The 15,660-nt window shown below is 35.7% G+C and overlaps 1 protein-coding gene across 1 annotated transcript; it reads right to left on the bottom strand.

Moving 5' to 3' along the window:
- Nucleotides 1-7,206: 7,206 nt before the first annotated feature.
- LOC140755958 (uncharacterized) lies at nt 7,207-9,159 on the bottom strand. The gene is made up of 2 exons (XM_073091322.1): nt 8,940-9,159; nt 7,207-8,240 (listed from the first exon to the last, which is right to left on the bottom strand). Exons 1-2 carry the CDS (start codon nt 9,073-9,075, stop codon nt 7,576-7,578), a joined length of 801 nt encoding a protein of 266 aa, XP_072947423.1. The 5' UTR covers nt 9,076-9,159; the 3' UTR covers nt 7,207-7,575.
- Nucleotides 9,160-15,660: the final 6,501 nt, after the last annotated feature.

The raw sequence follows: 15,660 nt of genomic DNA, 5'->3' as shown, positions 1-15,660 counted from the left end.
AAATTGATTTTCATCCAATGGCTCTCATAACATAAATAATCCCTTTGATAAATATTTTCAAAAAACGTGTAATTTAGATTATGCTCTAACTATTATAGTTTTAATATCGTATACTTGTCTATACTGTGTATCTTTTTGTGATCTTTATTGTACTTATTCTTGTCTGTAACGCTAATATAAATAAATCATTATGTTTTTAAACTATCTATTTTATTTCTTTCAACTTTTTGTACCGTATAAATAAATCATACAAAAGCAGACTCTACGCTCTTAAAATCTACGCTCACAGCCCCACACTAGGATTCCCTGTATTGTAGGTGCCATGGATACACACAAAGACGAATACACAAGCACCCAGACCCAGAACAATCTACAATCATCATTCTGATCTCGTCTCGGTCTGGGGATCGAACCTGGAACCCTGTGCGCGTCAGACCGATATGGTGACCGCTCCGCCACGCGGGTCGGCAAATAAAAACACTGTAACGTAATTACTGTTATTATTAAAAAATAGGTGCTGAATTTTAACCACAAAGAGTTCTTTGAGAATACAGGGAAATAAAACCTGCCTACGTAAGCCGGAAAATATCACAAAAGTAAATGACTGGGATTTAAAACAAAGCCGCACGACTCCTGGTTTTAATAAATTTATTTTGTGTGAGGCGGCCTTCCGGTTTAACTGAAGTATGACTGAATTATGAGAAAGCTTAAAAGCACCTCGTCGATAATGGTGGAAAATCAAAGATTTACCTTTTCGTGTTCCTAAGAAATATAAATAAATACGTATAAAATTTTTGTTGGACTTTTTCACGTGTATTTGCTTAGAACTGATTCCATCCGTCCATCAGCCTTTAATAGTTCACTGCTGGACATAGGCCTCCCCTAATGAACGGCTCTCCGACCGGTCTTGAGCAGTCTGGATTATTTACCGGCCGTCCGCTTCAGGTCATCAGTCCACCTGGTCGGGCGGCGTCCTGTACTCCTTTTGCCGAGACGTGGTCTCCATTCGAGGACCTTCCTACCCCAGATAGAACTGATTGAAATATAATAAATGCAGGTGAAGGTGATTTAAAAATTCAAAATATTTTAATACTCTCTAATAGTGGAAAAATACACAAATTGTTTCTAATGTTTTGAGATCCTGCATTTAAAGTTATTTGGGTACATATTTTAAAATATCACACATTTGTTTGCGACCTCTTTTTAAAGTCCTCTACACTGAAAAATAAAAAAGACGGTTTCTACATTCACAGTCCTATACTATGATTCCTTGTGTCGTGGGCGCCATGGACACACACAAAAACCCAAACACCCAGACCCAGAACTGATATCCAAATTCATCATTCAGATGTTTGTCTGACCGGTGATCGAACCCAGAACTCTTTGCGCGTGAGAGCGGCATAGTAACCGGTCCGCCACGCGGGTCGTCACAGTTGCTAAAAGGCTGGAACAATCTTCTTCTGACACATAAAATATAACATATGCTTCATTAGATACATTTTCCACTTACAACCCAAAACTATAATGGATAACTGTAAACAAACAATTCGTTAGTCCCTTACTCCAAAAAACAAATAAAGCGGAATATTTTATTTATTTCAGTTAACATTTGTATTGGAACGGGACTGTGTTTCAGCGGTCAATCGTTACCCGTGTGTTGTCGTTTAAAAACAATAAACGCATTTTAGCCTGAAGCCTTTCAATACACTGAATGAACACAATATATTGTTTGTTTTTACAACCAATATTTTTCTATAGTTAGATTAAATCGTAAATCCTTTAGGTGGTGTAACAAGTATTGTTAATTAGAAAAAAAATTGCGTTAGGAAGAAAGCATGCTACGGTACTAATTCTCAATCTTTAGGATTAGATATTCCTACCTGAGGTCGGCCACAGATGCGCCGCTACCCCTGAGGACTAAGCTGGAACGCCTCGGAAAAGGGTTCTACCACCTTCAGATGTCCTAATGAATTAATAATTGAATTTGAATTTGAATCTGGTCATACCTCTCCTCAAAACTGGAACATATTCCACATGCTGCTACAAACTTAAGCTCATGAAAAGCTACATAGCAAACGTCAAACGTGTCGAATGCCTTATGAGCGATGTAAAAACAACCGGCACGATTTGACCACAATAATAATCTGAAGGTAGAACTCTTTGCGGTTCATCTCTGGCAGCACCACCGCCACACCTATTTTTGCCTCATAACAGCAGTGTTAACCACTGCTGTGTCTGCGAGGAGATCTAGTTTAGTGTATTGTAAAAAAAAATAGAAAATATCATTTTATCAGTCACGCCCCATTTCCAAAGTCACACACGTTCAAAGTCTGTTGATATAACCAGGTTGTATACTATAATAACCTAGTTATATCAACAGACTGTTATATATCAACCTGGTTATATGAACTATAACCTGGTTATTATATTCTTTTATTAAACAGAATCCTGGTATTAAGATTGAATGCTTAAATTAATCATAATTTTATCGTCCTTCGCTGACGAGTATTTAAGTGGATAACTTTGCAAAGTTTCATAAATAGTTCAGAAGTGTCTGAAAACTTTCATTAATGACATAGCATTTTTGATATGTAAATCTTAAGCACTTGAAAAGTTTTAAAATTACCGTACTTACGTTCTGGTTTTAAGGCTGTTGAATCTACAGGTATTTTTCATGTAATAAAGCAGAAAACCAGTCTTCTGTATGAAATTGATATAAATATATATCTGTTTGCACATAGAAAAAGAATTAGACTATGATTTAGGAATAGAAACAAGATAGAACAAAATACTTTGACCGGTGGATAGATACCAAGGCCATACCTATGTATTTCTAACGTGAGAAAGTTTTTGCGTTTAGTCAGAAGTAAGCACACATTTGATTGATCTTTGGTACAATCTTATTAGAGTGACCAGTGACCATTTACCATCAGGGGGGCTAGCCAAGTTGACATTCTACAGTCGCTTGCGCTGTAGAAACGCTATAGAAACGCTAAAATGTATGAAATTATCAATGATCACGTGATCAAAATAGCGAAGTAGAAAAGTCGTAGCCAAGTTACACGATAGAATAGAACGCTAGCGATTCTACAATGCCCATGTCATTGCTTTTTTCCATACAAATGACAACCTTTGACAACCTTTTGACAACCTTTTGATTTTTTTGTCAAATTTGTTAGCGAAGCGTATTCTAAGATAAATGTCATAGTGAGCGATCGCGCCGACCCTGTAGAAAACGTAAACGCTAATAAAATGGCGAATTCTGTATCAGCTGTTTGTCACTTCACTACGCGCTATCACTGCATTATAGACTTTAATTACTTTTGATCATTTGAAAATGTATACCTACTTTAAATTTGTTGAAATTTGAATATGGCTCTCTATAACTAGTGTATCCTAAAATATTATAGAAATGAATTGCACAGCCGTTTTTCTATTTTAAATTAATATGAACATATAATGTAATAGATAAGTAGATAGGATAGAACTTAGAGTTATTCCAGTGCTTAAATAAAAATATTGTCTCAGTTGAACTGTTTTATTGAATCATTATTAATCCTTCTCATAATAACTTTACTTGTAACTAAACAATTTATTTAAATCTTAAAAGAAAAACATAATATTAATATCCGTATCCTTTTTTTCATTATTATCTCCTGTTTCCCTGCAATCTCCCTGTCTAGGCATAACGCTGGTGGTTATGAGGTTTATTTGTTGAGATGGCATGTATGGTATACACCCAGTGACATACCCATTTATAATTATTGCCTCCTCGGAAGCCGCTCCTACGATGGGAGAAGATCCTGAGTAGGTCTCCTTTTGATGAGCTTAAAAGTGCGGGTGGATTTCATAAGCTCACTAGCAAGCCCATTGGGGTGTCCTTATATGACGAGTATATGATTTTAGTTTATTTGTCACTTCCTCTTTCCCTGTTGTCTCTGCGGCATCAGCTATTATGCGAAGCATTTTCGATTGGAAGCGTTGTGTGATGTCCAAGTTTGAGTTGGATGCGGTTCTCCAAAGCTTAGATCCATATGACCATATCGGTTTTAGTATGACTTTGTAGTAGTCAAGTTTGTTGCTGAGAGACATTCGTGCCATGAGCCAGTAAATTTTACGAAGTTGGACGTCCAGATATTTTCTTTTGGTCATCACATCACATCACAAATTACATGCAATCGCTGTTACTGTCATTAGTAATATCGCTATAAACAATAATTTGTATGCTCTTTGTAAACAATCACCAATCACCATAGTTACCGTTCATAGACATTATTAAGTTTAGTTTTTGCAAATAGTTTTAATTAACAAAATACATGTACTATAAAATATGGTATATTGTTTATATATATTATGTTGTTATATTTTAATATTACTATTAAATAATTAATCATTACCATGTAGGTATTTTGGCTGGTGTAGAAACCAGACGATATTGTATTTGACGGCTCATTGATATTAAATGTGATCGCTAACCATAGACTTATCGTATATGTAGAATGAAACTTGCTAACGAATAGAATAGAAAACGAATAGAATGCAAAGTTTGTAACATGGCTAGCCCCCCAGAATGGCTTCATGCAGGTTTGCTACTTCACTCTTCTAAGAGAAGTTAGCATTCTTGATAACCTGTAGAGATCTGGCTAGATTAGAGTCGATTAAGAATTAAGAGTAAGATGCTTTTCTACTCCTGAAGATTAACTTGGAGCAGCTCATATAAAATATAGCCCCGTATAGTGCTTAAATTTAGCTTCTTCATTACAACATTAGGCTTCAGACTAAAAAGCAAAACATTCACAGCTACCGTTAAACAAAAATAGGCGTAACTTCGTCCTTCTAATATTTTACTTTGATTCTGCTGTGATTCAAAAACGATAAATACTAAGATTACCTGTATCGTTTATGCCGTGAACACTGACATACACAAACCTCCAGACCCAATATAATGTAAGTTTATCATTTATATTTTTAAATTTATATTTTTAAGGTCAGAGATTCAATCATCTTGAAGTTATGATGACCTCTACACAAGGTACACGCATAGTGTCCTAAAAATATTGGAGACCATCAATATACCTAATATATTCAAGCTCGTCACCATATAACACATGATATCATATTCTTTATCCGTTAATCCACGGGGCCCTATGGTAATCGTCACGAGGTGTTGAGTAAGGGTTCCGCTGGGAAATCGACCGTTGCAACTCCGAATTCCAAATCCCTTCATTCGTTTTTATGAGATACCCTCGTACGTGACACGTGTTTCTGGTGTAATGCTCCGAATACATTCTATATTATGGCTTTAAAAACATACCTATAAATTTTAGTTTAAACTTTTGATAAGTAAAATTGACGACCCGTGTGGCGGAGCGGAGCAGTCACCATACCGGTCTACGCGCAAAGGGTCCCGGGTTCAATCCCCGGCCAGACAGATATCTAAATGATAAATTTAGATTTTTGTTTCTGGGTCTGGGTGTTTGTATATTTGTCTATGTGTGTGTCCTTAGCACTCACGACACTGGGAATCCCAGTGTGGGGCTGTGAGTGTAGAAAGCGTTTAAAAAAATGTGTATTTTACTCATCTAAAAAATAATTCGTTGTAAAACTCAATACATTGCTGGATTTAAACTGAATTTATGGCCCAGGTGGTGCGGTAGTCACCGTAGCCACCATTCTAACATACAGTGAGGTTCAAGTTCGATTCTCGGCCAGATGGATAACTAAATCGTAAATTATTTATATTTTCTGGAACTGGCTATTTATATATTCGTGTTACTTTATGTAACACAACATCTTGGACAAATCGACTCATAGTTATTTATTCATAATCATTACCAAAGTCCTTCATAAACCATAAAAATACCTATATACCAATACACATGCGAAAAAAAATCATTAAAATCGAGAAATCGCTATCGCTAAATAATATGTTATCTGGCAAATTAACCCGACATTGACTTTCTCGGACCTCCGATAGCCCTCTCAAATTAATTGCCCTAGATTTTATTTCTAGATTCAGTAAAATAACCTTAAGGCTTAATTTCCGGAGATAAATGTGAATGGCCAAAACGAAGCTAAAGGGAATAAGGGACTTGTCTCATTAACAACGAAACGGCGAGGTCATGAAGAGTTGTTATGGACAAAGTAGAAATACAAATGATTTTTGTCTTTTGTGAATCTAGTCACGTAAACAAAAAATAATTATAAACGGTAAATTTTTGACAGACATTTTGCAAAGATTAGTCTCAATCTAATGATAAAAAATAAATAAATTCAAAAAAAGGGTTGAAGCTATAGGTCCAACCAACATCATCCTATAGCACAATTTTGATGGGATCGGTATTATTAGATTAATTTTCAATATCGATTACTTTTTTCATAATCATCTTGTGATTAATTAAAAAAACATAGCTTACTAAAATACGAATGAATGAATAAATGACAGAAACAAAAAAATGCCCGAAGAGACTGTGTTTGAATTTGGAATATATATTTCTTTGGCTTTTAATTGAGCATATTTTTTTAAAGTAAAAGATTAAAAGACACTTGAAATTGAAAATTTTAAAGTAAGTAAAAGTATCCCTTATACTTTTACTTACTTTAAAAACAGCTCTACGGTGAATCTTATTGTGCTTTTAACCAAAACAGAACTAAAACTCATACTAAGGGTACTACTGCCCTTAGTATGAGATTTTACGTTTTTACAAAAAAAATATTTATTTTTTTATTTGTTTACGTATTTGCCCATTTTATACATTTTCAATCCGCGCCCCCAGCGGACTGTATCAGAACTGATTGGAAATGTATGGGAAATACGTAAACGAATACAAAAACCGGTCATTCTTGTAAAAGTAAAAACTGGTACTAAGGGTACATTTTTTCTAAAGGGACATCACATTGTGTCGTTTACCAATTTGTAGTACGACATTTCAGCGAGGCTTACATTAATCCTCTTCAGCTAGGTCCAGGTTCTGGCTAATTAGAAAAATCCTTCGCGTATACCTGCGCAGGTAAAGGAATTGTACACCTTAATGAGATTTGTAAAGATTAATTAAATGACGACAGAGAAATTAAAAATGGGGTCAGAAATAAAATACGCTAATACATACCTGACTTATTTTACGTTTATCACAATTAAAGTGTTTATTTTAGTAAAGCTTAGACTTGTACAAGATTTGAAGTATTATTCTACTTTTGTTACCTGTAACCTATAAGTAAGATCATGATTTGAACATTTTTGGGGTTGACTTTGATATTACTCATACCTAGTTTTAGGGATCTGTAACTTAATGGCAATTCCTGTAGCATATTTAGATAGGAGTCATGTATGGACCACTAAACTATACCTACACAGTAATTATGAAAATTGCAATGCACGACTAAAACACAAATTTGCTGTTTACAATATTAATGATCGTCTCGACTACAAAACCCTTCATTTGTCGTGCATGGTCTGACTCACGCTAAGATTTTTTTTCAATCGCATAAATATTTACTTAAAACTACAGTTAATATACCAATATGAAACCAGGTGACTAATATTCCACAATTTTGTGTCAGATTTTTAAAATTTATTTATCTATTTTTAAGATTTTTGACTAATAGGTTTATGAGACGCTTTTGAAGTCTTTCAGATTCTCTTGTCGAATTCAAATTCTGTCTCACTTCCGAGAAATTTGTTTTAATGTCGTCAATGAGCATCATGACTTTGATTTTGAACATTCTAATCTGATCATTAGTCATTGTCTCAAAGTCTGGGAGTAGACTTAAGAGGAAGTATCTCATTGAACTGTTGCTTAGGCGTGACGAGTCATTTGGTACATTTATGGCTGATTGCTTTCTAGCAGCAACACCTCTTCTCTCTTCTTGAGTTCTTGTAAATGGACGTCGTCGTCTACGACATATTGTATGAACGTTTCCACTACGTTGGATTGGAATTTTTTCACTTATTACATCTGCTCCTAGTTCTTCAATGTCTACGGCCTCAAACTGAGTTTGTTCTTCGCTTACATCTGGTTCTGATTTGACTGAACTGATTCTTATATCTGCATCGTTGTCTTCGGACATGTGGCATTCGGTCCTCTGCTCTTCTGAATACTCTGTTTGATGGAGTTTGGTGAATGGTAGAACAAACTGTAGGTACGGGCTGAGATAGTAAGGCTTTTTGACTTTCTCGCTTTTCTTCATACTTCTTAGAAACGAACTTCGTATGTTTCGCCATTTTTCTTTGCATTCGTTTACTGAAATTTAAAGGTTTTATATTTAATTTGACTAAAATATTTTATTATAATTTATTATTTACACAGAACACCGGAAGCATAATAATCTATTAATATTTTATTGTGTGATGTAAACGCGATTCTTTATCCCTGAATAATTACCGCAAATTAATAAAGTACGTAGGTATAATTAGCATTGCATATTTATCTAGTGATCGGTTTCAATTTAACATATTTGATAAATAAAACAAGTAAACACGACTAATTTGTAAAAGATTCAATTCAATAAAAGACAATTACCAAATAAGGTAGATAGATGTACGAGTAGGTACTGCATACTGTCTATAATATTAATTATATATTCACGTGAAATGCTTAAAATAAACTAAAACCTTTGTCTTTACTAAAACTATTTACCTTTATTAAAATGCCCATCAAAGTCAATTAAACACAAGCATAAAAACAGTCACATAGAAGAGCTCAATACTAATTGGCAGCAAGTAGAACTTTAAAGTGAATAGTAATAATAACTTATTTATTCATTTGTGCATAATACTTGGTCCATTCAAACTGTCAGATGAACCCATTACAGTAGCGATCATTCAAACATTACCCATTGGTAAACGGATCGACCTTACTGGTCAAACAAACCCTGCTGCCAGTCAAATATAATCGTATTACGTGGTACAAGGGGCGACATCTCTCTGACAATTCAGTTACCTGTTAAATTTCGGTTCCTTGCAACTTCGCTCCACGCTTGTTCAGATAAATCCTTTCGGTTGTACTCCGGTATATTGTGGTTGTACAAACACTCGCGCTTTTCTATCTCTCGCACGAAGTGGATTTCGTTTGACATTATAAAGTAAACATTAGACGAGAAATGACGTATTGGTAGCACGCAAGGCGCAGTTTCACTGGTGCTGCGTCGCAACCGCGCTGCGTCCTCCCCGCGCCGCGCTGCGTCGTACCTCCCCGGCGCCGAGCCACGCTTCGGCCCGCGCACACGCTCGACAATAATAATAAAACATTGTGTCATTAAAATAAATTTCGTTCAATATTATAAAAAGTTCTTGAATTCAATATTTCTCCTAATGTTACAAAAGTGCAAGATACGCGCATATGGATACGCGTAAGTTGTCAATACTATTTTTCATTTGTTTATACTGAGATTTTAATGTAGTATATAAAAGATTAAATAAAACCTAATTTACAGAAATATAATTTATTATTAATTCTAATAATTTACAGTATAGTACTATACTGAAAATTTAATAATTCAATTCTATACGACGTTTATGCCATTTGAGACACCGTGTACAGTTGTGATTAAAACAAATCATTTCATTTTCGTTGTTATACGTTTACGATTTAAGTTAACGATAATACCGAAATAGCAGCCTAGCATTTATGAGTAACCGACATTTCACCCACTTTTATTTTATTGGGACATATTATTTTTACACTTAAATTAATTATCAGTTAATGTACCATATTCAATTTTATTAGCAATTTTTCTGATTGTGTGCTGGACACCTTTTATTTGGTTTCAAATGTGCCCGTCACGTGCCGAGTCGAGCCGCTTCGTGCGTGTTCGGTAAATCTCGGAATCGACGGCACAGCGGCGCAGCGCGGGAAGAGTCCACACAACAAATGACGTCACGCCGTGCACACTTCTTTTATTATTTTTTTAGTACCATAGGTGAACTAAGTAATAATAACTTATTCACTTTGTTTTCTGTAAAGTGTGCCAGTACGGGCTTATATTTTTATAATAATAACGCAAAAAAATACACATGGTAATACTTACTTATCTCAGCCCGTTATATAATGTGTTTTCTGCTTACTTTTTTATGTTTATTACGTCACAGTAAGCAGTGATGACCTAGTGGTTAAGAAACTCGGCCTATTGATCGAGGGGTCCGAGGTTCAAATCCCAGGCAAGCATCTCTGATTTTTCAAAGGCATGTGTGTAATGTGTATTATATGTTAATTATAATTTCCTTAAAAGGTGAAGGAAAACATCGTCAGGAAACCTGCATACCTGAGAAATCTAAAAAAAAAATTCAAAGGTATGTGAAGTCTACCAATAGGCACTTGGCCAGCGCGGAGGAGTATGGCGTAATTCTTCTCATTCTGAGACCCGTGCCCAGCAATGGGGCAATATTGGGTTGATGATGATGATGATGTTTATTTAAGTACTTATTTATTTCCCGCTTTGTCAAAATGATGTCCGAATTATGGCCGAAAATTTAATCAGACATCCAGAAAAAGAGAGCTGTGGATTGGTACGTCAGTTCGCACTTCGCTAGCCTTGACGCCTAGATAGACGAACAAATAAAATTCGAGGCTTTACTGTTAAATAAATAAAGATGGAAGGATGCAATTTATAACTTTCGTTCTATGAATATATTTTAAAATTCACCATCACTCCTGCCCATAGCATCGCTAGTCTAAATAAAAAAAAACAATGCAATGTACATGTAAATAAAACAATGTTAAGTTCGTTCACCATTGTTATCATTGAATTGTCAGCTCAAGACTTCTGGAATTGAACCGAAAATTTAATTGGACCTCTCAGAAGACCGTCGTGAGTACCCTCGATGACATCACAAAACATTTTTGATTGGACTTGATTTGATAATAAATAGACAATCTTACGAAATTCACGAATTAAAAAAACAGGAACCTATATCGTATATAGCGTTATATATAGCGTATAGGTTACCTAGCACGTATTTTGATTTTGTGATTTTCACACAAAGCACATTCCCACACACTTTTATAACATACCTCTGCACCTTAACTCCATTGTAACCAATCATGTTTTTCTCGACTAAAATTTGATTTCAAATTGTTAATATCGCCTTGTTTAGAAGAGCAGGGTACCCAGTAACACAGGTTTTCAACAGATGCATTGCTACCCCTGAGGACCAAGTTGAAGGCCTCGTACAAGTACGTTTCCCTTATCACATTCACATTCAAAGCGGAACACTGCAGTGAAAAATTGGTTCAACCACGTTCAAAACGTGTATATGTTACCAGATTTTTAAAAAGTTTACCTTTATCTACAATTCTGTTTGGGCAATTTCACTCGAGCTTCGATATTACCCCAACATACTTTTACAGGAGTGTGATGGCAACACGCGAAACACAAAAATACGAAATCACATAAACAAAATTAAGTAGATAGCAAACTAAAATGACGCGATTGTGTTAATAAATAAAATGGACCGCACTCCGAGGAACCAAAGTTTAAATTTCAACGTAAAAATACATAGACCTGTTGACGCTATTTCGCCTTGCTTAAGGGTTTGTAATTGCTAATTCTTTAGAATTCCACCACAAATTAAACTGCGCTTTGTGGCCTGTGAACTGGGCTTATAATTGACTGTGCAAGGAACCAGGTCAAGAATACGTTTTCAAGTTTCATAGAATGTCGGCCTCAGATAATGACAGCCATATTAATTAAAACCGCATAAATACACCTAGAAATGCTATTGAAACTTTCTTATCCCCTGGGGTTTGGGATTGCCTAGAAATAAACGGGAAAGCCATCGGTAGCATTTTCTAAATAACCTTTTTACCGATATTAAAAGGAAATAACAGTATATTATAAATATATTTTCAACTTTACGCAAGCAAACTTTGGACATGTAGTCCTAATTTGACAAGGGAAAACAATAAAAATATAAATTGAAACTTGAGATTAAATTTTAGTAATTAATGGAGAGTTAGAGGACTTGTCCTCTCACTCTATAGTCCACAGTTCAAATCCCAGAAATCCTCGAAATTAAATATCATTTGTTTATACGGCGAAGGAAAACATCGTGCGGAATACTACACACCTGAGGGTACAGAAAAAAGTTGGATAGGGCTTGTGAAGTCTGTTCCCGTTGTTCCGGGACCAGAATAGGGCTATGGTATCTCCTGCCTGTCATAAGAGGCGACTAAAAGGGGCTTCCGGGGTTGCGGGTGGTGAGAGTGGGAACTGGACTCGCCCGGACAGCGACCCTGGGAAGGACGGCGGTATGTGTGGTCGCATGGTGATGGTTAAAGAACAATTAATAAAGTCGCTTAAAATAATTTAATTAGATGCAATGATATTCTTAAATAAAACCTCGAAACTTAAAGTCCGTGCTATTTAAGTTACATTCACATTTATTCTCTTGCTACGAGTACGTTTTAATCAAGTCGAGTCAGACCACCGAGATAATTAGGCAACGAAATAGTTTAATGGGTTCACAGTTAACCACTCTCCAACTGTAAGACAGGAATTTCACAGAAGTTTGAAAGTTAACCTCACCTATTTGTCCTATTGCGAACTATTAAGCTATGCGCGATTAATAGCTCTACGAGTTTAGCAATTACATAAAAGTCTACTAGAACAAAAGGTGTCTCGAATGATGATCGTTGAACAAGGGAGGCGGGGCAAAGTGGATCGGATGGTGGAGTGATTGAAACTCGGCTCAATCGAGGGGTATGAGGTTCAAAACCCTGGTATCTTCGACTTTTTTATAGCTATGTGCATATAAATTTTAATATGCCCATAGCTATTTGATATAACAGCAAAGAAAAGCGTCGCAAAACTGTCCGCCTATGTTCTTAAAAAAATAAGTCCTCAAGGGTTGTGAAGTTTACCAATCTGCATTTTACCCAGTGCACTAGGGCGTAAACCACCCTCACTTTTAAAGGCTCGTGCTCTGCAGTGCCAAAATAATGGCTTGAAGACGATACACCTGTAGGAACTTTTTTAAACTCCTCCAACATTTCCTCACGATAGTTCAGTTACTACATACACATACACATTTATTTATTTATTTGTTTATGGATTACCAACATAAGACACAGATGACACAATTATAAGGTATACATCGAATCTTTTTGGCATAGGTAACTGTTCTTATAATTAAAGGTAATCACAGCATGCTATGTGTTACAAATTATGATTTATGGTTACATACACATACACAAACACATACACATACACATACACATACACATACACATACACATACACATACACATACACATACACATACACATACACATACACATACACATACACATACACATACACATACACATACACATACACATACACATACACATACACATACATACAAGCTACAAAGTATTTCCAGGCGCTCTAGATCGAGACGTTACTTATGTGTTTAATAACACGAGAACGCCGTAAAATTAACGATATTACATACGAGCCACACTAATCTTTGCATTCCAACAACGAGAATGTTAGTTTACGATGGCTATACGATCTGATTAAATTATCGATTCAGGCCTTCGTATTAAGCGTAGTTAAGTAATAACTCACACATACAGTTCTTACAAAAAGTATATAGACCCACACGTACAATGTATTTATTGATATTTATTTAATAATTGTATATTTTAATGACAACTATTTAATTTGCATGCTACCGTATTGTTAGCAGAATAAGAGGACTTAAAGTTTGTCCTGATTATGTACCTATTCTATGCAAAAAAATATTCTATTCTATTCTATTCTAGATTATTATATTCTAAATTATTCCCTTGGGAACCCGGTGAATAAAAAATAACAATAGTTTTTCTATGTTATATTTAACAATATAGCCCATGTCACTCCCATGTTTAATTAGTCCAATGACACTTAATACGTTAAAATCTGTCTAGCTGTTTTAGCTGCAAGTTGATGCCAAAGAATGAGACATATACACATGATCTCGAAAGACATTACCCTCCGCAAACGGGTAAAATGGCTGCAATCTGTTTTCCCACTCTTGGATATAATATCTTGTCACCGCCAGTGGGACCTACCCTAAACCATACTCCTCTAATATGGATTACTGGTTGTGGTTCTTCCGATTTTTTCAAACATGACAGACGAGACTGGTGAAGAAGCTATCCAATATCAAAATTGGAACCGAAAGAGGTTGCTTGCTTGATTCAGCCCTCGAATATCTAAGCTGAGAGGCCGAAATTCACGCCATTACGCTGCAGCATCATTGTTTCTCATCTAAAGTTCTCATCTGTTAGTCATCTAAATCGCCCAGTTTAAAAAAAGTCCCCCAGTCGTGGAAAGGGACCTTTACCCAGCAGTGGTACGTGAAATAGCTCAAAATACCATAACAGGTAATACCAGTATTTCTATTAAAAAGAGCAACCCCACACTGTAATCATCATCTGTTATTCCGTGGAGCGCTCAATTTGAACTTTGACCATTTCGAACGCCGCTGAAATATTAATTCAAAGCTTCGTATGCATGCACAGCATTGCACGGTTCTGTTTTACCGAGTAGCATGGAAATAGTATTTATGAACTATGCTACGTGTTTCTATGAAAAGCAAAAGTTGAGCGTATTTAAAGCTCGCATTTTTCATATATTTCGATACTTTTGCAGTTGACCTGTTTGTGTTTGAATGAGTGTTAGGTTAATTACGATGGGATACAAAGTCGGACGTATGTTTAAGAATACAACCAGCTGACCCGGCAAACGTTGTGTTTATTAAGCTATTGCATAGCTTTTATCGCGGGCTTTGAGCGCGGCGACCGAATCGAGAAATTCCGTAACGAAAATTAATAACACGTCTCGGTTGCCTGGAGACGATATCAAGTCTCCAGGCAACCGAGTTGTTGACTGTCAATAGAAAAATATGGATATAATTGAATAAAGTATTATTTTACATTCCTTATTATTTTATTTGATATTGGCGACGAGATGTCGAATGAACTAAAAAACAATAAGAAAATACGAGCCACATTACGTGGGTTAAATGAAACGAACCGAAAATTACAATTCGGGAATAGACAAAATTGACAATGAAGAAATAAATATACGACTGAATTCTTTACAAGAAAATTTAAACAAATTCTACGCGATTCAAGAAAAAATTGAATAGCTTACAGAGGAAGAAAATTTAGAAGAGGAAATAAAATACAGGTACGAATTTGAAGAAATATATACAAAGCTAAAATTTAAATTTTTGAATGTACAAAAAGAAAATAATCGGCTAATACCTGAATGTTCTTTTATATCGGCAAGAGCGGAAGTTTATTTGATAAACTGTTAACTGTCAAGGCACGATTGAGACGTACACCTAGTACAAAAGGGTTATCACCTTATCAGTTAATGTTCGGCAGAGAGGTAAGAACCTATATGCATGCCTTATTTAAGAAATCCGCCCCACTATCCAGATTACATTACAATGCACCGCCAACGAAGGAGTTCGGACAAGGTGATAAGGTACAAGTCCGCAGTTACACCAACCCAAGAGTTAAATGGGAGTTCGGAGTCGTCATCCGAAGATAAGGTAGACTCCATTATGAAGTCAGAACTGAAAATGGCATACTGGTGCGCCGTCACCTTGACCAAATGCTGCCGGCGCCCCTGGTGGTGTAAGTGAAAATAGCGGTGGAGGACTGTTGGATATCAAGTCTCCAGGCA

Source organism: Epargyreus clarus, unplaced genomic scaffold (assembly GCF_041222505.1).
Source record: "Epargyreus clarus isolate Ecla_fem2 unplaced genomic scaffold, WU_Ecla_fem_2.2 ptg000034l, whole genome shotgun sequence".
Classification (NCBI taxonomy): domain Eukaryota; kingdom Metazoa; phylum Arthropoda; class Insecta; order Lepidoptera; family Hesperiidae; genus Epargyreus; species Epargyreus clarus.
This window is presented reverse-complemented; position numbering and strand designations above follow the sequence as displayed.

What these genes read in the sequence shown, in the direction of transcription:
- LOC140755958 (XM_073091322.1), bottom strand. Translation starts at nt 9,075, where the DNA reads ATGTCAAACGAAATCCACTTCGTGCGAGAGATAGAAAAGCGCGAGTGT. An exon ending in AAGGAACCGAAATTTAACAG is followed by an intron (nt 8,241 to 8,939) that starts GTAACTGAATTG and finishes TTTAAATTTCAG; the next exon opens with TAAACGAATGCAAAGAAAAA.